A 25,439-nucleotide genomic window follows, 5' to 3' on the forward strand; every position below is an offset into this window, starting at 1 on the left:
CAGCTTGAGAGAATGCTTAAAGATCTGAATGTGAAAAGTAGTCAAGCTGGATTAAAAATGAACTGGTCGAAAACGAAATACATGAGATCAGATGTTCTGCCAAGAATCCAAATAACTCTTTGCCTCCTCTCCTGAGCGTGCCGTGTCCTTCTCTTCCCAGTGCTTGCCGCCACAAAACAGCTGTTTTGCAGCGTAACAAGCTCTGGAAGGGAGGGGGGAGGAGCGTGCTGAGGGGAGGTGGCGGAGACTTTGGGGAAGGGGTTGGAATGGGTGTGGGTCAGGGGAAGGGCAGAGGGAGACTCGGGCTGGGGGAGGCAGAGGTGAGTCGAGCACCCACCAGCGCCAGCAGAAATTGGCACCTATGAGCAGGGTCACCGAGCTCTCCCCTGCCCCCCAGGCCAAGGTGGCAAGGGTGGGAGGAGCTGACAGCTTTCTCTCTCTCTCTCTCTCTCCCTGCCAGGGCCAAGTACTCCTGGATGCATTTATTCAGATGGCTCCGTGGGGCATGAATGTTTGTTGAAATGGTGAACGTATGGCTGTTTATTTCTATGCATTATGATGTATGTGCATGTGTCGACATGGTGTGATGTGAATAATGCGCGTGTTTAACATGCTCCTCCAAAGGCAGTGAAATTTTAATTCCTGCGCACGTCTAGGATGTCTGGTTTTCGTCTGGAATATCCGGTCAAAAAGGGCCCCTGGCAGCTCTGTTCAGCACCGCTGAGGGGGCCATTAAAAGTCCGGTGGGCGGTACTAAGGCAGGTTAGTCCCTAGCTGTCCTGGTTGGCACCGTGCTGCGCCCCAAAAGCTGCCGGCCGGGCCATCTTCTAGGCAGGGGAGCTCCACACGCTGCCCCAACCCGAGCAGCGGCTCTGCACTCCCATTGGCCGGGAACCAGCCAATGGGAGCTGGTGCCTGCGGGCACAAGCAGCGCCTGGAGCCTCCTGCCCCCCAGGACGGGGCACGTGCAGCATGGTGGCGGGGCAGGCCGGCGACCTGCCTTAGCGCGCCACTGACCGGGAGCCGCCCGAGGTAAGCCTATGCCCCAACCTCCTGCCCGAGGCCCCCCCAAACCAGGAGCCCCCCCTTCCTCCCTGCCTCGGCCCAGAGCCCCCTTCCTCCCCCTGAACCCATCATGCCCGGCTCCACCCGAGAGCCCGCACCCCCTCTCCTCCCCCCTCCCCCTGCTCTAGCCAAGTGAAAGTGAGTGCGGGCGGGGGGGGGAGAAGAGGGAGCAGGAATATAGCGCGTGGGGGCGGGGCCCCGGGAAGGGGCGGGGCCGGGGCATTTGGATTGGTGGGATTAGAAAGTTGGCCGCGCGAGGCCGCTCGGCCCTGGGCTGGGGGAAGGTGTCGGGATACAAACGGGTGCTCCTAAGTGATGCATCTGCCCAGACCGCGCTCCTCTGGGATGGGCGTGAAGGGATCCGGGGCGCCGAAATAGCCAGAGAAGGAGCCATTCTTATTTGAAAGGCTGCCAGAGACGCCATTTGACATGGCAGGTTTCAGAGTAGCCGCCGTGTTAGTCTGTATTCGCAGAAAGAAAAGGAGGACTTGTGGCTCCTTAGAGACTAACACATTTATTAGAGCAGAAGCTTTCCTGAGCTACAGCCCACTTCATCGGATGCATTTGGTGGAAAGATGAAGCGAGCTGTAGCTCAGGAAAGCTTCTGCTCTAATAAATGTGTTAGTCTCTAAGGTGCCACAAGTCCTCCTTTTCCATTTGACATGGGAGTCAGAAGGGGGCCCAGCCTGGGGGTGGACGGTCTGCCGGGCGACGTGGGCTTCAGGGGGATTGCCAGTGAAGGCGATGGCGCTAGAGAACCCCCCCCCCCCAGCCTCGCCGGGACAGAGGCGTCTCTGCAGCAGCGTCAGCCCGGCTCGGAAACCCTCCCGTTACTAACGCTCAGGGTAACCCCACCGGCTGGCCTGTTTCTGCGCACGGCCCTAGTAAAGCCGCCGTTTACTCCCTCGCCCTGCTGCGGCGAGCGGGGATCTGGCTGCGAGAGTCGGGCTCCTCTACAGCCCCATCACCGCTCGGGGCCTCCCCCCGCGCCCTTTCATAACGCCCGCCCGCCCCGCCCCCTCCCCGCTTTCGGCCCGGCCCTTAGATCCGCCCACCCGGCTTAGCCCGGTGCAGCCGCCGCTCGCAAGCTGCCTGGAGCAGCGGGGGGCACAGCGCTGCGGGAGGCCCCGCGACGCGCCTGGCTGGGGGAGGGGCCGTTCGCAGCTGGCCCCGGGGCTGCCCGCCGTAGCGGGGGCAGCATGCTGGTGCAAGGCCCGCTCCCCAGCGTGCGGTGGGTGTGCCCAGCTCCGGGGGTTATGGCAGGCTCCGGCAGACAGTTTGTGCTTCCCTAGGGTGGGTGGCTGGGGGCAGGTGAGGAAGAGGGACGGTGCTGGGCTGGCCCGGCCCCGGGATGGAGGGAGAGAGAGATGCTGAGCGAACCCCAGCCCTCCCGCCACGGCTGGGTGGGTGGGTGAGGTGCACAGAGGGGGCCGAGTGCCCTGCAGCGGGTGGGGGGGTAGGGTGGCCAGACAGCAAGTGTAGAAAAAAAAAATCGGGACAGCAGGTCGGGGGGTTATAGGCACCTATTAAGATAAAGCCCCAAATATCAGGACTGTCCCTATAAAATCAGGACATCTGATCACCCTAGGTGGGGCTCAAGGAGAGAGGGGCTAGAGAAGGCCCTCCTAACTTCGCTCTGCTTTAATTTCCCCAGGATGCTGAAGCCCAACAAACGAGCTCTGGCCTCCAGGCTGGAGCTGCCTAAGTGGACAGCGGTACCAAGCCAGGTGAAATTCCTCTTAGCAAAAAGAAGAAGAGGGGGCCTGCTGTCTGTGCTAGAACACCCCATTTCTCACTCATTTTATTTGCCTTCCTTTCTGGTCAAAAAATGCCAGGCTTAGGTCTCTGCAAAATAGGGGGCATGGCAGGGAGCTTGAGTTAAAGCACTTTAGCACTAGAGCTTAGGAGAGCAGAGGAAATAAGTGTGATTTAAAAAAAAAAAAAAAAGTCAAACTGCAGGACTTCATGTTGCTAGAACAGTTGGCGCTCTGTGGGCTGCTTTATATAAAAGATGAGAGAAGCCGATCATAATGGGCTACATGGCTAATGATCCTAACATCCTAAATGGCTCATCTTCAGCTTGGGATGATCATTGTGGAAAGTGGGGGCAAAGGGGAAGTGCAGAAGTCAACGTGGACAGGAATTTTAAGTTATTTCCTGCTCACTAGAGAGGTACAAGATACCACAGTGCAGTAGGTAGGTTTTTGCAGTAGCTATGACATGGTGACTTGCATAAAAAAAAGTTATGCAATGCTATAGTTCTGGGGTGTTTGTTTCCACATGCAAACCAATAATCTCCATGGTGTCACAACTAGCTAGCTATTCCCCTAGGATGAAATAAGATACAGAAAACTAATCTAAAGGCAACAACAATCTTGCATGTTTAAAATAAAATGCAAATAAACGCAGAACTTAAGGTTGCTGTAGCCACATTAAGTACACAGTCAGGTTGACTTAGGCTTATCAAAATTGTGTAAACAGAGGTTTCCTAAACCTAAAAGTCAGTAGAACTACTTCTACAGAATTCTTGTAAAGGCAAATAAAATAGCTGTTTACACTTCCTTTGCTCTGGATTTGCAATCCTACTGTGACTAGAGTTGGAAAAGATGAAATTGAGGAGTTTATATTTTGTGTTGCAGTTTGGTCAACAAAAATATACAGTATACTTGTATTGCTTCCCATTATTGTAATGTCTGAAAGCTTGTCTAGAAGATGAACGGTTAGTGCACAGACTAGCATGTAAATCTACCTTCCACTAGCATGCCATGCACCAAGTTTCCATGTGGACTCTCTTGCTGTGCATTAGACGTTCCCTAGTGCACATTGAACTACTCGTGTTTCATGGCAGTGTAGATCAAAGCATACTAGGGTGTTTTTGGTGTGCAGCAGCAGGGTCTTCATAGACAGTGAGTTAGCAGTAGCTTGCTGTGTGCAAGGTAATTTTACGGTCCAGCCTGCCATGCATTAACTGTTTTTCTGTACAAGCTCTGAGAACCTCAGATATTAATGAATTATCTTCAATATCCCTGTAAGGTACAGCGGTACTAAACCTGTTTTACAGATAAGAAAACTAAGGGGCAGAGACAGTAAGTGGTTTGCCCAGTGTACTATGGGAAGTCAGTGAGCAATATAGGAATTGAACCAAATCTCCAGAGTTCCTGATAAGTAAATTAAGCTCTGGTCCTCCAAACATGTATACAAGTGTGTAACTTTTATGAGTAGTCCCACTGAAGACAAGAGGACTACTTCAGTGAGAAAAATTATGCATGTATTTGTGAAATCACAGCCTTAGATTGTTTATGGTTTTCCCCCTTAATAGTGTAAGGCAAAGACTGTCAAACTTCGATGCGTGGTCCACTGAAAACTTTATGGCTGTTTCAATGGACTGGCTGATCAATAGCAGAAAGTTTTATGTCAAATAGCGGTTACTTTGCAATTCAAGTAATCAGTGCAGTTGTCACAGAGATCATTCTGAGGTGGTCCAGGTGTTTGAGGGGAAGTGAGCCATGAGAAGTACTATAGTAAGATGTGGGTCACAGAAAAAAGTTTGTGAATTTCTGATCAATATATTAATGGTATCTGGTAAGTGACTTTCCCCCCAAAAGTTATTAACTTCATACTATTTTTGACTTACTCACATTGCACACTAGACTACATTACTTGTTAGACTGTTTTAAAAAAAAAAGTGATGGTTTTCCTTTAATGCTTTTTTTTTTATAATTTTCTTTTTTGACTGAGTCAAAGTCCCACACAAACCACCAGGGGAAATTTATTCTTTTTTTCTTTCACAAAGTGCTGTCAGACTAAAACAAAGGAAGATTAAAATTGTTATGGTAATCTTGGGTTTTAGTTATAATAGTAAAAAAGCTCTATTCCAGAGGTTCTCAAAGCGAGGGTTGTGAGGTTATTACATGGGGGGGATCACGAGCTGTCAGCTTCCAGCCCAGACCCCACTTTGTCTCCAGCATTTATAAGTGTAAAATATAAGTGTTTTTAATTTATAAATGGGGGGGAAGTCACATTCAGTCTTGCTATGGAAAGGGGTCACCAGTTCAAAAGTTTGAGAACCACTGTTTTATTCCCTTTGTGTTCTTTACCATTACAGTAATGTGCAACTTGGATAAATCAACACAGGAAAAACTTCCATATATTTCCTGACTTTTTAAAAAAAAAATAAAAACTTCATGTTTTGATCTGAACTTGACCTGCAACACTGTTCCACGCTTTGAGCAATAGTTGGGCTCTCTGTTCCTACTATCTAGTACCTAATCATTTTCTCCAGCAGTGTCAGGCTGGTTAATGCTCCTCCCCCTTTAAAAAAAAAGTTAGATAAGGAAAGAAATACCAATGCTAAGCCTGTGGTGTAAAAACGAATGAGTTTTGTTTCTGTGAATGCCTAATCACTTATGCTCTGATGCTCGTGTGAAGTGCTATTCTTGATAGTTTTTTTTTTTTTGGTTGTTTACAGGCTTCAGATTATGAAGTCCGGCAGTATGAACCAGCTAAATGGGTTGCCGCTCCTGTTAAATCAATGGACTATGATTCAGCTGTTAGCACTGGCTTCATGAAGCTCTGACTATATTCAGGGCAAGAATGAGAAAGGTAAGATGCTCTGGACTATACTGCTCAATAATTCAGTGTTTCTAAACTTTTGAAAGCTGAGCACTTTCAGGAAAGGAAAGCCAGTCCCGTCACTCAGGAACCCTATGTGATGGCAAAGGGTATACCTCTCAATGCATACATCTCCACTCGTCTTTTGTGCTCCTTCCACACCTGACTTTGGGAATGCTGGTGGTTATGATATAGATTTCCTTCTGCTTTGAGCAGTGAAATAGTTAATGTGGACAATTAAAGTACCATCTGTGTTAGCAGCCATTATTTCAGGCTCTGTGCAGACTCAGGGAAAGGTCTCTATTAGTTAAGAAACACTCTTTAGTTTTGAAAGTTAACAGTGAGGGTTTTTTGTTTGTTTTTTAAAGACTCTGGAGGCCAGTTGGTCTTTGTGCACACTCATCTTGCAAATAGTCCCTCACTCCACCCAGGTGGATGCACACTGTACACGTTAGGAAACACTTCCTTAACACAAAGTGTCTTCCTTAGTACCTAAATTGCAAGCAGCAGCATTTAAAGGGGCTTTATTAAATCTCTTAGTAGTCGGTATAGGAAAAGTTAATCATTTAAATGGCATCTGGAATAGATCAAATACTAAATATCCTTATGCTACCAGGGACTCCTGTCCCCTATAAGCTTGGCTTCTGATTGATTGCTATTGATGGCTGAATATATTTGTATTTTAAGCTATTGAAAGGGTAAATAATAAGTGACAAAGCATTTTAAACATGTTATGCCCTATCATGGGGTTTACTTATCACTGGGCACCTCATTGTGGTAGTGTCTGGGGATGAGCTCTGCCTGGGCTGATACACCATAGGGCAAGCAAGCAAAAAGGGGTCTCAGTAGAAACAGGTTACTTCTTCTTGGAGACTTGGCCCTCTGGCCAGGTTACTAGAGTCTTCTCTTTTTCAGATAATGAAGATGCACTGGACAAGCTGTCTCAGCCTTCTGATCCACTGCCAAGTAAGTGCCACTTTCCCAGTGGCCAGCAGGAGAACCCAGGCCTATCCACTGCCTCAGGTTCCAGCCCAGGGACCCTCTGCCTAGCAGCCATGGTATACTCAAGCTCTGACTTTGTTGCTATTTCCCTGGGCTCTTTCCTAGTTTACTTCCCCAGCTTCTGCTCCTGGGAAGTTCTCTCTGGGGCTACTCCGCCCCATCATATTGTCAGATTCTGTAGTCCAAGGCAGGATCCTAGTTTTACTGTCTCCCCAAGCTGCCATAACACCCTTCTTTAGACAGCAGAGCGCCTCCTTGTAGCAGTCTCTTACCATCAGCTTCCCTTCTTTATAAGCCTAGCCTAGTTCCTCCCCCAGCTGGGCTTCATCAACCATCAGTCCCTGGCTTCCTTTCAGGTGCAGCCTAATAAAGTTAATTGGCCTGCCTTACCTCTTCAGGTTTTGTGTGGGGTAGATACCCCATCACATGCACTAAGAATTGTAATTTTTTTCCAAAGTAAATATTTGTTGGTGTTAGTGGTTAATTCTGGGTAAAAGTATGAATAGTAAATTCATAAAAAATTATATCATTTGTCTTTTTATTTAGCAAGCTGCTTAAATGTGTTTTTAATTTATAAGGGGGTGGGTTGCACTCAGAGGCTTGCTATGTAAAAGGAGTCATCAATACAAAAGTTTGAGAACCACCGTCATAAGGCATAAAAGCCAACATAGTAGTGTGGCCTTTTAGAAGTCAGGATAGCCGAGAGGAGATGTGCTTATGGCTTTAAAAATATCCAACACCCTGAATACTCCTAACAGCAGCAGGGAAGAGAAGCATTCAGCACATGAAGAAAAGGAGTACTTGTGGCACCTTAGAGACTAACAAATTTATTAATCTCTAAGGTGCCACAAGTACTCCTTTTCTTTTTGCGAATACAGACTAACACGGCTGCTACTCTGAAACCATTCAGCACGTGAATGCTTCTAAGTTTACCCTGCCCCTTTCTCCCCCCCCCACTTCAAAAGCCCTTTCAAATCCACTTATTCCATTCACAATACCACAGTGTTCCACTAGAAGAAGAGCCAAGGTGGAGGAAGGTAAGTGGCTTTCTTTAAGATATAAGGTGATAATCACAGGGTGTACTCACTTCTAGTAGCATCTCCTCCTGGTGACTACCTCTTTCCAGGTGCTGCCCTTGTCTCTGGCCTGGTTTCTTTCACGCTGCAGCCCCTGTCACTCCTGAAGCTGCAGCTTTCTGTTCATGGCTTGGTCCTCCAGCCAGGTCACTAAGGTCCTCCCCATCTGGGGAATTCAAATTCCTTCCAGACCAGCTGTCCTCTCCAAGTGGTGACTTCACAGTGGCTAGTAGGGGGAACTCTGCTCTACCCTCTACATTGGGTAGAAGCCTAGGGACCCTATAACAAAAGCCAAGATCTGTACAGTCCTATCCCTGGCCTTTTCCCTACTCATCTAACTCCCCCCCCTTCTGGGTTTACCAGCCTAAGCGCCCTCCTCCCAGGGAGTGATAGTAGACTACTTCCTTATAAGCCCCTTACTGCTCACAGCTCTTGGGCTTTATACAGGCCCCTCCTGTTCCTGCCCAGCTGAGCCCATTTCCAATTAGTGGCCTGCTCCCTGTCTCCTTCAGGTGCAGCCTGGGGAGCTAATTGGCCTGCCTAGCCACTTCAACCCTCCAGACCTGGTGGGGAGAGAACCCCATCACAGGGATATTTCTCAAAACTTATACCCCCTTGAGAGAGAAACTTCCCACAACCAGGCCTTTATAACCAAAAACAAAATCCTCTCCAGTAGGCTGGTTTCAGCAGATGCTGAAGTGTCCCAGGCAATGCATACTGGTACATCAAAGCTGTGTGAGCTGGTTCATGTGACTTTAGAACCTGGAAATTAGTTTGAAACCACTGATGTGCCGAACGTTCCTCTTCCCCACTGTTATTTTGGGGCATTCATCAGTGATGGACATGTAGCTTATTTTTGATCGTTACAAATTATTTTGCTCGCAGCACAGAACCTATACAAAGGTCAGATATAGCTGATGGTGCTCACTTTCAGGGCAGCTGCAGTTGATTTGTATAAAACAGCCAGAGTACAGAGGACATTTCCTACCAAACGATGAGTTAAGTTTAAGTTAATAAACTTTGAACCTAAAACTACTTGACTGTGGTCCTCTAAAAAAGAAAAAAAGGTAGGCTTCATCGTGTTTTGTACTGCATAAGTCTTTTTTCAATTTTGAGCTTAAAAAAAAAAAAAGCTGTCTTCAAGATAACCTTTCGATAGCAAGTATTGAATAGCCCAAGACTGTGGGCATGTATACACTGCAGCTGGGAGCAGGCCTCCCAGCCTGGATAGAGAGGCTGATGCTAGCATGCTAAAAATAGCTGTGTGGACATTGTGGCTCCTGTGATCACTTGGTCTAGCCACCTGAGCTCAAGCCTAGCGGGACCCAAGCCTGAACCAGAGCCACAACGGCAACACAATTATTTTTAGTATGATAGCTCAAGTATCTGGCTGGCCTGGAGGTTTGCTTCCAACTGCAATGTAGACACACAGCAACATGTAGAGTATAGATGTTGCACAACCCCAGCAGGTTTAAAGAGCAGTGTAGATGGTGAGGCACTGCTTAGGCAAGTAGATACGCACCAAAAGCCTTAGGCTATGTACCCTACGTGGTTCTCTGCACACCCAACCCATGCCTCCCTTGTATACACTGCTGTTTTTAGTGTAGGGGCCTGCTGCCTCCCCACTGCCAGAGCCTTTTCCTGCCCCAGAGAAAGGCTCCAGCAGTGGGGAAAGACCCTGGTAGGGAAAGGATCCCCAGAGGGAGGCGGTGGGGAAAGGTGCAGGAGCCTTTCACTGCTGCCTCCCCTCTGCTAGAGCCTTTCACAGCATGGATGCAGCCTACCTATCACTGCAGCACTTAGCTATATGTACCCTACATGCCGCTGCAAGGCTTAAAAAGTTTGGTCTGTGGTAGTGGAATGTCAACAATCGAGACAAAGGGATCTACTGCATACGAACAGAAATTTGTCCTTATGCATTTCCTTTAAAAATTGTTACAAGCAGACAAGATAATCCTAATACAGTGCAACAATGGAAAAAAACACGTATGAATTAAAACTACCTTTTATTAAATATAAATCAAAGGCAACCTCTGATAAAGCCACCAATATGTTCTCTTTCTTGACACTCTACATTATCTGACCTGATATTTGTGACAAAGCCGTGAGCTGTTGCTTATTTGCCTCTGATAGGGATGAAGATGGAGATGACAGCTCCAGTAACATACCACGTGGAACCTGGTGCAGGTCCATTCTGCAAGTCCACTATTAGTCTCTTTTTTATATACCATCTGATCATCAAGCTGATCCATCTGAGTCAGATGTTTCATTGAAAACAGACCAGAAATGACTGTGTTTGTCAGGTACATATTAACTAACTACTGCAACTCTGCAAAGTACAGATTGTAAATCTGTGTGCACAAGACAGCTTATATATGATCAAAAATGTTTTTAGTCCTCAAAAGAAGAGGTAAGTCCTGACACTTGCTAAAAATATAGCAATGCAATGTGATAGACTTCAGCTAAACTGTGGCTGCCACCTTGTGGCAATCAGTTGATGAATAAGATGGTGCATGCACATGCTTTATTGAATGAGTATTTCACTTTATACTAGCCATGGGGTCCCCAAACTTTTCATGGTCTTGCCCCCCCATACCTTTGTCCACCCCACCCCACCCCCTGGGAGCTGGGGCTGGGAGTGGGGCATGGACAGGAGTAAGGGGGCTGGGGCTGGGAGTGAGGCTGGAGCTGGGAACAGAGCCCTGGCCAGGCCACTATGGGGTCTGTGGCCAGATGCTGAGCCGCAGCTTTGGTCAGGGCCAAAGCAGAGCTGGGAGCAGAGCAGAGCAGGGCTGGGTGGCGCTCCTTTCCCACCCCCGCATGGGGACTGGCCCAGGCCCTGCCGCACTCTTCTCCCTCTCCTTCCCACACTGGCGAACATTCCTCCATGACGTGCCCCACAGTTTGGGGACCACTGTACTAGCCTCTAATTCAATCCAAATCTCTGTATTCTCAGAACCTTTTTCACATGATCCCAGTAAGTATAATTAGTATACAGAAGTCACATGTCCTGAAAATATTGTGTTGAACATCCTGAGATGGAAATCATCTTGCATTCTTTTTAAAAAAATTATATTTTACTGTATATTAATGAAAACATTGTGAAAGACATGGGATTGGAAAAAATACTACTTTTCCCAGTTTAAAATAGTTAAGATAAATGTTCAAGTATACAGCAAAATGTTAATTGATGAATTTCCCCACAGCCAATTCTAAACCAAAACAAGTTGTTCTAAGACAAAGTTAACTTTCAAGCATAAAGTAACTAACTTCATTTTCTATGTAAGCTTCAGGTAGTATTTTTCCATTGTTACAAACTTCTGAAAAAGAAAATTTAAATGAGTGCTGGGAAAAGTGTCCCATCTATCCATCTCTGTTCTTGAACATTAATCCTAGGTGTTCAAAGCCACGTTCCTTGGAATTTTGGTTTTCACAGTGGCACTCTCAGGACATCAAGACAACACCCTTTACAAGTGCAAAATAAGGCATGTGGTCATACATTTTACTAGTTTTGTGCCAAGAGGAACAGCTCTCATACAGGCCTGAAGATACCCCATTTTTCCATTGGTAACGTCTGTTACTGTGAAATTATCTTAAAGGAAGTTGCAGAAGCTTCATCATTTGAAACAAACGAAACTGGACAAAGTACTAGAAAATGGGCTGTAGGGAACAGTCCCTGAAAGGATTGGACTATATGGTTTCAAAAAATGACGACTGATCCTTGCTGGATTTAGACAAGCTGCATAGAGAACAAGCTTAGATTTATCAGTGATGATCTTTCTTCATGTTCTCTTGCTGTTTATTATTATTGACAGGTCCTTTGGAGGATATTTCAGTGCCACAAAGAACCAAGAAGAACTACTGACACTAGCAGAAAATTTGAAGCGGGATGGGAAAGTGTTTGGGGAAAAGGTCTATTATACTGCTGGCTATGACAGGCCTTTTAAATTACTTAATAGACACAATGAGATATGGCTCATCAAGAGAAATGAAAACCCCAGCAATCAAGAATAGGAAACAAAATGCTTTCTTTAGAGACAGAAGTTCAGTTTATTCAGACTTTTTTTTTTTGGCCTGGGAATTGTATGTAATTGTTTTTAACATATAGACAGATTATAATCTATCAGATTTCAAATGTGCCTCTTCTAGAATGACAGTACAATTTCCCCCATTCTGTCAATGGTACGAGACTGATCACACTTTCAGTTAGAGTAGAAAGCCATGAATGTTTTCCTGTTCCTTCCACTTCACACCATGTTCCCTATTTTCCTCCCTTTAAAATCTGTAATTGCAATTTAGCACACACCCAGAGAGGTTGCTACAGCATAACACAAGGAACTCTTCCTATGTATTCTGTGGCTACACTCTTTACTGCAGAACCTATCCCTCACCACAGAACTGCGCTTCACAATAAGCTTTTATTTTTTTTAAAGAAAGTCTGTATCTGCAGTGGTTGTGTAGAAAACAAGAACTTAGTGTCTTTGTCTGCAACCAGCAGAAAAACAGTAACTAAGAGGTTTGAACGGCCTCAGTCATCTCAGTGGGTTATTACCTCAAAGACGACAGTTTAAATATCAATATTAACTATCATAGAACTGGAAGGGACCTTGAGAAGTCATCTAATCCCGTCCCCTGCACTCAAGGCAGGACTAAGCATTATCTAGACCGTCCCTGACAGATGTTTGTCCAACCTGCTCTTAAAAATCCCCAATGATGGAGATTCCACAAGCTCTCTAGGCAATTTATGCCAGTGCTTAACCACCCTGACAGGATGTTTTTCCTAATATCCAACCTAAACCACCCTTGCTGCAGTTTAAGCCCATTGCTTCTTGTCCTATCCTCAGAGGTTAAGTACAATTTTTTTTCCCTTCTCCTTGTAACAACCTTTTATATACTTAAACTGTTATCATGTCTCCTCTCAGTCTTCTCTTTTCCAGACTAAATAAACCCAATTTTTTCAATCTTCCCTCATAGGTCATGTTTTCTAGAGCTTTAATCATTTTTGTTGCTCTTCTCTGGACTTTCTCCAATTTGTCCACATCTTTCCTGACATGTGGCACCCAGAACTGGACACAGAACTCGAGTTGAGGCCTAATCAGTGCAGAGTAGAGCGGAAGAATTACTTCGTGTCTTGCTTACAACACACCTGCTAATACATCCCAGAATTAAGTTTGTGGGGTTTTTTTGTTTTTTTTTTGCAACAGTGTTACACTGTTGACTCATATTTAGCTTGTGATCCACTATGACCCCCAGATCCCTTTCCGCAGTACTTCTTCCTAGGCAGTCATCCTGCTAATGGGCTTATCTATAGTACAATTGGATTGTCAAAAGAAAAAGCTGAAAGGGGAACAAATGCAACCTAAGATATGAAAAAGGGCAACTGTCTCAATTTTTGCTTTCATGTTTAATTTAATCAACTTTTAAAAATGAATGTAGTTGCTATGGTATTTCCAGTCTGCCACACTAGGGAGGTTTTGCTGTAAAATGTAAGTAAAACTTAAGTTCAGCTCACCTTGGGCTACTCAGATTCTTGCCCATAGAGATCAAACAGGCTGTTGACTGGAACAGCTGAGTTTGAACTTTGACAGTATATAGTGTGCCAGCACTGGACTGCCAGTCCATTTTTATAAACCTTAATTTAGTGCTTATGATAGTTGCTGTATGGGCAGCAGCAAGGACAGCAAGTCATCTCTCCCCAGTGCAGGGCAAACTACTCTGTACTACCCTGCCAATGCCTGACTAATCCCCTTGTCTATTTAATCCCGGGCCTCTGTGCCAAGTCTGCCAGCAAGGATGCCTGGTACTGAGAATTATTATGTTGGCACCTGCGAATTGTGGATGTTTCTTCACTGCAAGTTCAGCCGAGACCACTTACGCATTTCTTGTTGGCCACTGAACAGCCATCATATGGTAACAGCTTTACACTTGCTAGAGTATATAGTGATACAACATAACCAAAGTATTACTATCAAGGTATGGGTATTTTTAGCCTCAAAGCCTCCAACATTTGCCTTTTGAAATACATTGTTTGCTTTATGGTACTAGTCCAGGCACTTATATACCAAGTGTTAGTATATTCAAGTAATTTCAATTGTTACCTTTAGTTTTTACACTAGGATTGATATATATTTTCATGGTGACTACTGATGCATTGACTTTTTCCTTTGACTAGATTATCAATCCAAATTAGCAAAAGTACATAAGGCAATTCACCATCCTTAAGTCGACACATTGTTGCAATCTCCTGTTTTAGGAGAGCTGATTAGGATTGGCTTTAGAATCCATCAAACCTGCTTCTAAACGGACATAAAAAGTAGCTGCATGGAACTAGAAGCACCCTCTAACCCCAGAATCTTCATGCTCTCACATTTTAAAAAATGAATAGTTGTTCCAGAAGTTAATTTCACTTAAAGTAAAATAACATATATTTGTTTAACACTATGCTTGTACAGGGTCCTTTCCAAGCAAATTAGAAGTCTTAAATTCTGCCCTGAGGAGTTTACAATCTATATTAGACTGACAATGAAGAGGCCATGGTAGAAAAGGGGATTGGGCAGGAGACAACAGAAGATAATAGCAAGGGATTGTTGCGGCTGCATTATTTATTTATTTATTTGCAGAGAGATCAGATCAGATAAGCCTATTTTGTTTCACTTCTTGTTTGCTATAAGGTTTTTTCTTTCAATTTAAATTTCTGAGTTTCCTGAGCTTTTTAGTGTTCCTAAAATTGTTATTGCCACAGACACAGTAATTTCAGGCTTTTATTAAAAATTAATCTGAGGTATAAATTTTAGATCCAATTTATAAGTACATACTTTTTAAACCTATATCTTTTGCTTGATTTATTTTCCTATCTTGGTTCTACAGTAGTTAGGATTTCTGCTGTCTAATACAGTTCTAAAGTCTGGTTCAATCAGGGTAGTATTACAGAGGAAAGGAACTATATGGTGGGATATTCTCTACACAGATTGGAATTTGCTGGTAAAGGGCCTGATCTCCCACTGAAATTAATGGAATTTTGCCACTGACTTCACTGGGCCCCAAAAGATTGTTTGAAAAAAGTCATTGGAATGTTTATCAACAAAGTGCCTAAGTAATTTATGTGAATGAAATGTACTTATTGTATAATGGAGTGCTAGAAAATTATTTACTCTCCTTCAGAGCAATAAATTACCTGAAACTTCGACCTTTACCATCATCTTTGTTCAGCATATATTAATTCAGATTCTGAACATAAAGAATACGTCTACCCTGCAATTAGATACCTGTGGCTTGCACAGGTCAACTGAGTCAGGCTCATGGGGCTTGAGCTCTCTGAGCTGACTTGGGATAAAGGGCTGTTTAATTGTGATGTAGGTGTTTGGGCTGCAGTCTGAGCTCTGGGACCCTCCCACCTCACAGGGTTGTAGGGCGCAGGCTGCAGTCCAAGCCCAAACATCTGCACTGCAATTAATCAGCCCCTTGCCTCGAGTCAGCTGGCACAGTTCCCAGAGTTTATAGTTCCCAGAGTGGCCACTATCATGTTCCACTATCCTTTTCTAAGGTCCAGTATGATCTAGTGTTAATAGTGCTCTTAATATGATAGAACCAACAGACTTATCCTGTTTCTCTCAGAAGAATTTGCTGTATTGACTATGAAAGAATACTATTAATTTTGGATCAAAGTTAAGGTTGTATAATGATGAAATAGGCGCTTCATAAACAAATATGTTTTGTAAAGGTATAACATGGGCAGACAAACTTAAAATGCTCCAACTATTCAAGTCTTTTATAAGTGCTTCAGTTACGTAAAAGGACAGAATAGTTAAGTACATTGCTACACAGCAGTCTTAATTGGGTTTTAGTTAAAGTTTTGTGTTGAGGAATTTTCCAGGTTTAATAATCTTATGCAATTAGTTTTAAATTTGTAACTAGATGGAATGGGGCACTAACTTATGTTAAAGAAGTGAGTGGTAGTGGTGGTCATGCAAAAGATGGCTCTGCAGAAGCTTGCGTTATCCAAAGCATACCAGAGAAGACATGCATGTTCACTACACAATTATGTTACGCATGGACAGAATAGCCTGTCTTCACTCAAAACAGTGTTGAGGAGTACAATTGCCACCACCAGGATATCCCTCTTGTTGTTTCTGTGTGAGGTGCCATTGATGTCTGCTTAACCTATATTTGTTCAGGTGGAAAATCAGTGGAGCATGGAGGGATTAACTTTTGCCATTACTGTTGTCCTGATCACATTATAGATGGCTACTCCATATATTTTAGAAGTTTGGGAAGTGGACCTCTATCTATAAATTCATGTGGGCTGGTGGTTAAAGGAATTTGGAAAACTTACAAGAGTAAAACCTTATCAAAACAGGAAACGTTGCATAGGTTTAATAAATTGATTTTAAATTAGTCAAGCTAAACTGATTTAAAGGACAATCAAACTGGTTTGTGTAACTCTACATTAGAGGATTTGCACTGGGTTAATTATAATTAATTTAATCAAACTGGAATAGACAAGGCCTACAGTTGGGACTTGGCAGGAAATCTTGCCTCTTTCAAGGAAAGCAATTAATTAGTGGTATCTGTTCATTAAGTTAGCATGACTGGCAGCTTGAAGGGACTTGCAATCGCTAATTATAAAAAATGGGCAAGATGTGTCTGCCTTACAAGAGACAGACATATAAGCAGTCAGGGAAGAGGAGCTAAGTGACTTTATGACTTCCTATTCATTTTATTAGAAAAACATAAACCACCATAATATTTGCCTACACTTCTCCTCCTTCAGAGATGAGTCTAAATTGTTTGCCTCACAAGCAAAAAAAGATTGCTGTTAGTTAGTTTTATCTTCATCTTACAGCTACATGCAAGTTGCCATAGAATGCATTTTCCTAATAGAGTCAAACTCTTCCCTTCCTCTCCTCTGTAGCAATTTCCAAGTCTGAGGTCTCTCTTCTATCTGCTCCTAACCCCTCATTTTGTCCTTTTGATATGTTCCTACATCCAAAACTTCCTTTGATTCTCTGTCTCCTTTATTTTTAATAGCTCTCTTTCCACCCTCCCCTTCCTTTGTGCTTTTAAGCATGCTTTTGTTTCCCTCCCCTCCCCATCTTGGGGGAGGAAGGTGGAGAAAATTTGATTCCACCTTCACTCTATCTTACCCTCCATATACTAGTGCAGTATCTAGTCAGGTTGCATTTACATCCCTCTTCAACTTTATCCTTTATCTCCTCTCCTCTCCTCTAGCTTCTGCTCTTTCCTCTGCACTGAAACTGCCCTGCCCAAGGACACTAATGACCTTCACCTAGATAAATCCATGGGTTCTGTCTCAATCATTCTTTTTGAACTATGTAATGCCTTTCACACTGTTTACCTTTCTTCCCTGCTTTGCCCCTCTTGGCTTCCACAACTCTGTGCTCTTCGTCTTTCCACTCTCCTTTCTATTTGTCTCCCTTAAAATTCTATCATTGGCCACTTCTTTTCCCCCCCTAACATTTACTGTCCCCCTGACCTCATCTGAGAGTTTCAATCCCCACTTGGATACATACAGGTCCCAAATCTTCTCTACCTGATTTTTTTTCCCCTCCACATATCATTGAATCTCAAGTTGCCTATATAGCATTTCGCTATCCCATCACAAATGCACTCTTTCCAAAAGTGAACTTCCATCCTCGCTCCTCTCCAACGCCTCCTTTCCATGACTGACAACTCTGCTATCCTACCTGCGTCTCAGATTCATAACCATGTCATCTTTGACTTCTCTCTCCTCCCTGACTCATCATATCTCGCTACATCCTGTCATTTCTTCTCCTTTAATATCGCCAGAATCTGCCCTTTCCTCTCTTCTAAAACGGATTCCCATGCCTTCACCAACTTTGGCTTTAACTACCTTTCTCCCTCTGGCCTCCTTGCTCTTCCCCCTGCAGTCCATAAAAACCCTGCTGCTAAAAGAATTTTCCTTTGCCACTGCTCTGACTGAATCATTCCCCAGCCTTCATATAATCCATGCATTGGCTTCCTGTCTCTTATGGTATTAATTTCAAGCTTCTTGTCGTCTTCAGGGTGATACACAATCTTGCACACATTTACATCTTGCTCTCATTTCCCCCTCTTTTATTCTGTTCTCACTCAATACTCTGTACTACTTCTCTCCTGTCACTTTAGGCTCTGTGCCTTGTCTCATGCGCTCCCTATGTTTGGAACAGTCTACATTCTTATCTGTCAAACACAGTCTCCCCTCCTTCAAATCCACGTATTCCAGAAATCCTTCCCTAACTTCTTATAATCAATAACCTCCACCTCCTTCTGAATCTGAGCTATTGGCCCTTGATTAGTCTTCGTCTTGCCTAGACGATAAACTTATTGGAGCAGAGCATCCATACCCTATGTTTGAAAAGGATCATGTCAGTTTTGTGTATGTTATAAATAAGGCTACAGTTATGTCATGAAATACGTAATTTCCATTGGCCTCCTGACATTTTTTGCCCTGGGGCTGGAGTTCCCAGCCAGGCCTGCCCTCACAGCTCCCAACCCCCAACCTGGTGAGGGGGGGACCCAGCAACTGCCCAGGCGGTAAGCAGACCCTGTGCAGCTGCCCAGCTGCGGCGGGTGGACGACCCCGCGTAGCTGTCCTGTCGCAGCAGGCAGCGGGGACTCCCTACAGCTGCTGCTGCAGCCAGCAGCTGGAAGGCCCTGTAGCTACCAGCTGCCCGGGGTGAGGGGACCCCAGAGCTCCCATACACTGCATCGGTGGGGGACCCGGGAGCCCCAGCAGCAGTGGGTGCTGAACCCACCTACTCCTTTTGTCAGGGATATTCTTAGTGAAAGTCAGGGGCTGCCGTGAATTTCTGTTTATTTCCGGTGACCTGTCCATGACTTTTATTAAAAATATCTGTGACAAAAACTTAGCCTTAGTTATAAATAAATGTTGTGGACTCAAGTTGCATTTTGCTCTTGGAGTCACTGTGCTCATGTGTTGTAGAGTATATATACTGAAAATCCAATACAGAAATACTGTTGTCAGAGCTAAAGAAGTATAAAATTAGTTAATAAAGAGCAAACTTGAGAGAAATACTCAGTGGAATTGAAAAGCAAGTGAGCAAAGAGGAGGAAAACTGAAAATCATATCATAGCTAAGTAGATTCAGTAATCATTTCTGACTCATATCAACAGTCAAACAACTAGTTGGAGGATATGCAAACAAGCCTTCCAACAGTAACACTAAATGAAGGATTTGGATGAAAAATCTTTGTTTAGTTGCATAGGGCTGAGGGTTGCATTTTCTCCCTTCCAACTCCCTGGATATGGTTAGTGGAGATTTTCTAAGGCCTAGTCTACATTTCAAAAGTCATAGCAATAGAGCTATATCACCAAAATCCTCCTAATGGAGACAGAGCATATACAGGCAAAAATGTACTTTTGCTGCTGTTGCTTCTACCAGTTTGGTTAGTGAAATAAAATGCTAGCATAGATATGTAAAAGAACCCACATCCCTACTCAACATTACTATGTGGACAAAATTAGACCTGGCCTAAGAATATATTGCCGAGGAGTAGTTGCGTACATATCAGAAAATTCAGTACAGATTACTGACTGAGGAGGTACAGGGACTGAAGACAGAGGACATCACCAGATCCAGAGGCACTACTTGGAACAAACATGTCTATAATCTGATTAGAATATATTCTACTATATAAGCCTTACATTGAATGAAGTGTGTTCCTATAGCAACCACCTGATTCATTGATTTCTCCTTTTTCTAGTTCCGAATTAGATACCTCTGAACAGTGGAATTGGGTATTGTATCTGTTTTGATAAATCATATTGTCATATGTTATTTTTGTCAAAATGCATATGCAAAATTCAACTCAACCTTAACTATGGACCTGTCACTGAACAAAGGAGTTTGTGGTTTCCAGCCTTAAGTTCTTATTTATATACCAGATCTGCCATTGAGTTGCTGAGTGGTTTGGGCATTTGCCTTCGAGCCTGATCCTGCAACCACAGATGCGAATAGACCCACTGAATTCAGTTCCTACATGTACTTACACACTTGAAGCATCAGGCCCTTTAGTCTCCCATCTGCAAAATGGGAATAATTACCTCCCTCTCAAGATGGTGTTACGAGATTAGTTAACATTTGTGCAGCGTTTTGAAAATGTAAGTGCTAATTGTTACATGAAAATATGGAGCTCTACATTTAATATTTGATTGGCGTAGGAAGAAAAATGATAACCATGCGTGATTCCCCTTTATTACAACTTTTATTCAACATGTAGTACTTGTGCATTTTTTTTTTTTTTTTTTTTGCAATGTGTCTTTATAGCTGTAAATAGCTCAGCTCGGTATTAATTATTTTAAATGTTGTTTAGCTGAATTAGTTTTCACTTGGTTCCAATAATCAAATGCATATATCTGGTATTTTCATCTGCTCCACATATTTGAAGCATAGGAAGTTTGCTTTTCACAGTTCCAGTATTCCAGGGATTTAAACATGCAGAACTGCGGAGCCCATATTATGGGCAAACTGGCTCCCACTGATTTAACCCCTCATCTGCTGCTTCAAGATCTCTAGTTCCCTGGGACCAATAGCAAAGAAGCGAGGAACAGTAACATCTGAGAAAATTATATAGTAAACAGTATGGGGTGGAGATTGGAGATGAGTTAGGATTTCTTTAGGCCTATTCATTGCAATTGGGTTTGTCCCAAAATATATGTAAAAATGGGATGAAGAGATGCACTTTAGTGGCATCGAACAATTTTTGGTAAGTTTCACTATATGAACAGGATGTTAGTACTGTAGTTAGATGCATGGTTTTCTATACAAGAGCACAAAATGTTGACTGCAACTTGTCAGATGTTATCAATTCAAAAGACAAGATAGCAATTGGCAGCCTTGTTTTATTTAAGCAGAGTCACAGCATTGTCATCATCCCCCTCTTTTGAAGGGAAGAGTTAAGTGAAGGCCCCGGAAATTTACATTACTAACAAATAAGGGATTGAAGAAAGGGATTACAAGCATATTTCACTAAAATAAATAATCTACAAAGCGAGTGTTTCTTCTTAAAGCAGTCTAAAAATGTATAAATTCTAAAGTGGGAAGATCAAAAGGTATTTAACAACCCATTATTTACAATCAATATAAAAACTGCATAAACCATCAAATGATGCAAAAATCCTTTTCAAAATTCAAAGCTTCCTTCCTACTATGAATCAAAAACTCCAGCCAATGTTTCAGTTTTAATCAACTATTTTCTTTACAAATGAAAACCATTAAACACTTTTATTACCACCAGTAAAATATACAATAAAATAAAACAAACCTTGCTAAAATTTTTTTTCTTCTAAAAATAGAAATACTGCAGGCAAATCAAAAAGGAAAATAACTAACTTACTCTTTGGTAACCAGAAGTTAGCAAGTATTTGACATTTCAAGTGATGAAAGTTATAAGAAGTCTTCCCATTTTGATAAATGGAAGAAAAACTTCTGGCAAAATGTAACCCCCATGTTTAATTTAAATGGAAAGGCTCCACCACTACTCTATGGTGCAAAAACTCTCAAATTCATGTTTTGTGATTAATTTCATTTCAGACACCTGAAACTTTCCGAATCTGGCAGTGTATTGCATATTCCTCTCCCATTTTCCTATTATTTGCTTACGTTCTCTTTACAAATATGCATCCTGTTATTTCATCTCCTAAGGGATCACTCAATTTCCAATCAAGTAAGCAATTCACTTGGAAATGAGAGTGTGTGTATGACTGTCACTACGGCTGCACAGCAGCTAGTACTGTATTACAACTGTGCCCACTCTCCTGTGTTAGGTTTAAAAATTTTTTATTTTCCTCTGGAAAAATGTACCTACACCAATTCATAATCTATTGATCTTCTTACATTAATATGACATGCTTAAATTAACAGGCGCACACACAAAAAAGAAGCTGTGCAGCACTAGCCCTGCTACCTCCAACAGGCCACGCATCTCATCCACTTCCCAAGCCTCAGAAATAGAATACCTTTAAAGCAACTGCCCCTTTGTACCACAGAAGCCTCCCATCTTCTTTTCAAATTTACTCTAAATTTTACTCCCACAATCAAAAAGTCTCAAAAAATTCACACCCCAATGGATCTGAGGAGACTCCCTCAGACAGGACCTTTAAGGCTTATGAAAAAGTTCAACTGTTACTTTCTTTAAAGTCACAGACCACCTACTCAAAGCAAGCCTTACCCTACCCAGCCCAACCATGCAGAGCAATCAGTGCTCCAGCATTCAACGCACATATGAAGTTCATGTAATAAATGCTCAGCAAAATAAACTGTTCTGGACTGGGCTTTCTCCTGGGATCTGTTGCTTACTCATTCTATATACCATCTAAAAGACTAATACCAAATGCCTTTGTCCTCCCTTCTTAACTTTTTTCGTCTGAAGGGCTTAGACACTTCTTTGAAGCATTTGGCTTTATGAGTTGAGTCATTAAGTCTAGGTGAGTTAAAGCCTTGGTCTCATTGGAACCAGCCTCCTCAGCATACGGAAACTCATTAATGTCCATTTCATCACTGTCAAACACATCAAGCTGGCTCTCTTGCTGCTCTTTTAAAGTCCTACGGATCTCTGCTGGTTCAACTGCTTCTCCATCTCCCTCACTAATAACAGTCATGGGGCTGCTCTGGATACGGTTCCGGACGTTGTACTTGCTGCTGGCAGCAGAGGGTGGTGTTCGCGACCTGCCATACCTAGTGTTGGAAAAAGACATACTCCTTGGCATCAGGCCTTCGCTCTTGGCCCATTCTTCCTGGGCCCTTTTGTTCTTGCTGGGTGAACAGCTCGCAGGGCTGTCAGGGAACTCCAGGGCGGAGTCTGACTTTGTTCGGTGAAACCTCGGATCTGTATTCTTCAGCATTTCTGCTGCTGACATGCGGGAACTGGTGTCTGAGCGGCTCCCTTTCTTTAGCAGCAGGGCTTTGAAGTTATCGTTGCTGGTGCTGCTCTTACGAATGCTTCTCTGAATTGATCCTGCGTGCTTGAGGGAAGCTAGATTTGGAGAAGCACCAGTGGGTGTTACTGGGGGCGAAGGAGAATGGTTGCGGGTGTGGTCATCTTCAGAATCTTTGCGGCCAAGGACTTTCCTTTTGGATCTGAGATTTTAAATATAAAAATAAAACATTTTCCCCCCAAATAAACGAGGAAGTCTATTCAACAAACTAATAAGCAGGACAGCAAGTTACCATTAAACAGAGAGGGGAACAACCTAGGAAGTATAAATAATGACACCACCTAACCTTTGCATATATTAAAACAGATTTTTGAGGCATAAAGGAGTCAGAGACAAATCCACTATTCTTATTCCTCAGAATAGGAATAGTGAATCTATTGTATTTGACAGTGCTAATGTCCAAGCCAATTTGAACTTATTTTCTAAACAAGATTTTCTGAAGCCAATACTTGACTAAATCTAGATATAGGTTGCATTCTTTTTCCTCCACCAATATTGGGATTTGATCACAAAAAATTAGGGCTGTCGATTAATCACAGTTAATTCATGTGATTAACTCAAAAAACACATTGTTAAGCAACAGAATACCAATTGAAATTTATTAAATATTTTTGAATGTTTTTCTACATTTTCAAATATATTGATTTCTATTACAACACAGAATACAAAGTGTACAGTGCTCACTTTATATTATTTTTTATTACAAATATTTGCACTATAAAAATGATAAACAAAAGAAATAGTATTTTTCAGTTCTCCTCATATAAGTACCATAATGCAATCTCTTTATCATGAAAGTGCAACTTACAAATGTACGGGTTTTTTCTGGTTACAGAACTGCACTCAAAAACAAAACAATGTAAAACTTTAGAGTCTACAAGTCCACTCAGTCCTACTTCCTGTTCAGCCAATCACAAAGACAAACAAGTTTGTTTACATTTACAGGAGATAATGCTGCCTGCTTTTTATTTACATTATCACCTGAAAGTGAGAACAGGCGTTTGCATGGCACTTTTGTAGCCAGCGTTGCAAGGTATTTACGTGCCAGATGTGCTAAACATTCATTTGCCCCTTCATGCTTTGGCCACCATTCCAAAAGACATACTTCCATGCTGACGATGCTTATTAAAAAAAAATAGTGCGTTAATTGAATTGTATGTCTCCTGTTCTGTTTTACCCACATTCTGCCACATATTTCAAAAAGAAAAGGAGTACTTGTGGCACTCCCTTTCTTTTTGTGAATACATCCTAACACGGCTGCTACTCTGAAACCACATATTTCTGTTATAGCAGTATCGGATGATGACTCAGCACATGTTCATTTTAAGAACACTTTCACAGCAGATTTGACAAAATGCAAAGAGATTTCTTACCAATGTGAGATTTCTAAAAATAGCTACAGCACTCAACCCAAGGTTTAAGAATCTGACGTGCCGTCCAAAATCTGAGAGAGAGGAGGTGTGGAGCATGCTTTCAGAAGTCTTAAAAGAGCAATCAATACTCAGATGTGGAAACTACAGAACCCGAACCACCAAAAAAGAAAATCAACCTTGTGCTGATGGCATCTGACTCAGATGATGAAAATGAACATGTGTCGATCTGCTCCGCTTTGGATCGTTCTTGAGCAGAACCCATAATCAGCATGGACGCATGTCCTCTGGAATAGTGGTTGAAGCATGAAGGGACATATGACTCTTTAGTGCATCTGGCATGTAAATATCTTGCAACGCTGTCTACAGAAGTGCCATGCGAACGCCGGTTCTCACTTTCAAGTGACATTGTAAACAAGCAGCAGGCAGCATTATCTCCTGCAAATTGTAAACAAACTTGTTTGTCATAGCAATTGGCTAAACAAGAAGTAGTAATGAGTGGAACTTGAGGCTCTGAAGTTTTACATTGTTTTATTTTTGAATGCAGATTTTTTTTTTACATAATTCTACATTTGTAAGTTCAATTTTCATGATGAAGAGATTGCACTACAGTACTTGAATTAAGTGAATTGAAAAATACTATTTCTTCTGTTTTTTTACAGTGCAAGTATTTGTAACCAAAAATGAATATAAAGAGAGCGTTGTACACTTTGTATTCTGTGTTATAATTGAAATCAATATATTTGAAAATGCAGAAAACGCCCAAAAATATTTAAATTAATTTTATTCTATTATTGTTTAACAGCGCGATTAATTGCAGTTAATTTTTTTAATCGGTTGACAGCCCTACAAAAAATATATCGGTCCAGTCTCTCTGGCATATATTCTTTAGAAACATGCTGTTTATTGCTCATGGTTCCTTTAGGAGCGCTCAGGGATGTAGTTTTGTGCCTTTTACTTTGGAAATGTACATGGTCATGCATGTAAACACCACAAAAGATAAGTTTGAATAAAAAGAACTAGATGTTATGGTTTTAGATAAAATGATTTTAAAAATAAGAATTTAAATGGTTAAAATCAGGCCCTCAAGATAAATCGCAGATATTCACAATGCTGTTGGTGCTCTGTGACTCCCATCTGTTTGACTACAGATCCAAGAGCAGACCAATTTGCTAACTTACAACATGAAATTTATCTTTGCAGCCAGAGGGGCTACATGATTTTAAATTTAAAAATGAAAACTATAGAGAAAACAGCAAAAATCAGAAGAGCCTAAGTGTGCGGGAACTGGATTTTTATTCCCCCTGTTTTTACATCATTATGGAGCTTATATGCTTGG

General features: G+C 42.6%; 2 protein-coding genes and 1 long non-coding RNA gene across 18 annotated transcripts in view; 1 reads left to right on the forward strand and 2 right to left on the reverse strand.

The window, feature by feature from the left end:
• The window catches only part of LOC119852492, a 23,541-nt gene extending 15,293 nt beyond the window's left edge, over positions 1-8,248 (reverse strand). The window contains exon 1 of the long non-coding RNA XR_005291670.2: positions 7,766-8,248. This is a non-coding gene — a long non-coding RNA (uncharacterized LOC119852492). The remainder of the gene's footprint in view (positions 1-7,765) is intronic.
• HEBP2 (heme binding protein 2) overlaps positions 2,129-25,439 on the forward strand; it is a 26,648-nt gene continuing 3,337 nt past the window's right edge. The window contains 8 exon segments of the mRNA XM_038393680.2: positions 2,129-2,296; positions 2,720-2,792; positions 5,534-5,637; positions 5,639-5,667; positions 9,888-9,968; positions 9,971-10,015; positions 10,018-10,057; positions 11,570-11,666. Coding sequence (XP_038249608.2) covers positions 2,265-2,296; positions 2,720-2,792; positions 5,534-5,637; positions 5,639-5,667; positions 9,888-9,968; positions 9,971-10,015; positions 10,018-10,057; positions 11,570-11,666 — 501 coding nt within the window. The 5' untranslated portion in view covers positions 2,129-2,264.
• The window catches only part of NHSL1 (NHS like 1), a 278,563-nt gene continuing 266,876 nt past the window's right edge, over positions 13,753-25,439 (reverse strand). For all 16 annotated transcript variants that reach the window (XM_043511087.1, XM_043511091.1, XM_043511075.1 and 13 more), the window contains one exon: positions 13,753-22,872. In XM_043511087.1, the coding sequence (XP_043367022.1) occupies positions 22,146-22,872 (727 nt within the window). In that variant the 3' untranslated portion in view covers positions 13,753-22,145. The remainder of the gene's footprint in view (positions 22,873-25,439) is intronic.

The sequence above is a fragment of the Dermochelys coriacea genome, chromosome 3 (genome assembly GCF_009764565.3).
Source record: "Dermochelys coriacea isolate rDerCor1 chromosome 3, rDerCor1.pri.v4, whole genome shotgun sequence".
NCBI lineage: Eukaryota > Metazoa > Chordata > Testudines > Dermochelyidae > Dermochelys > Dermochelys coriacea.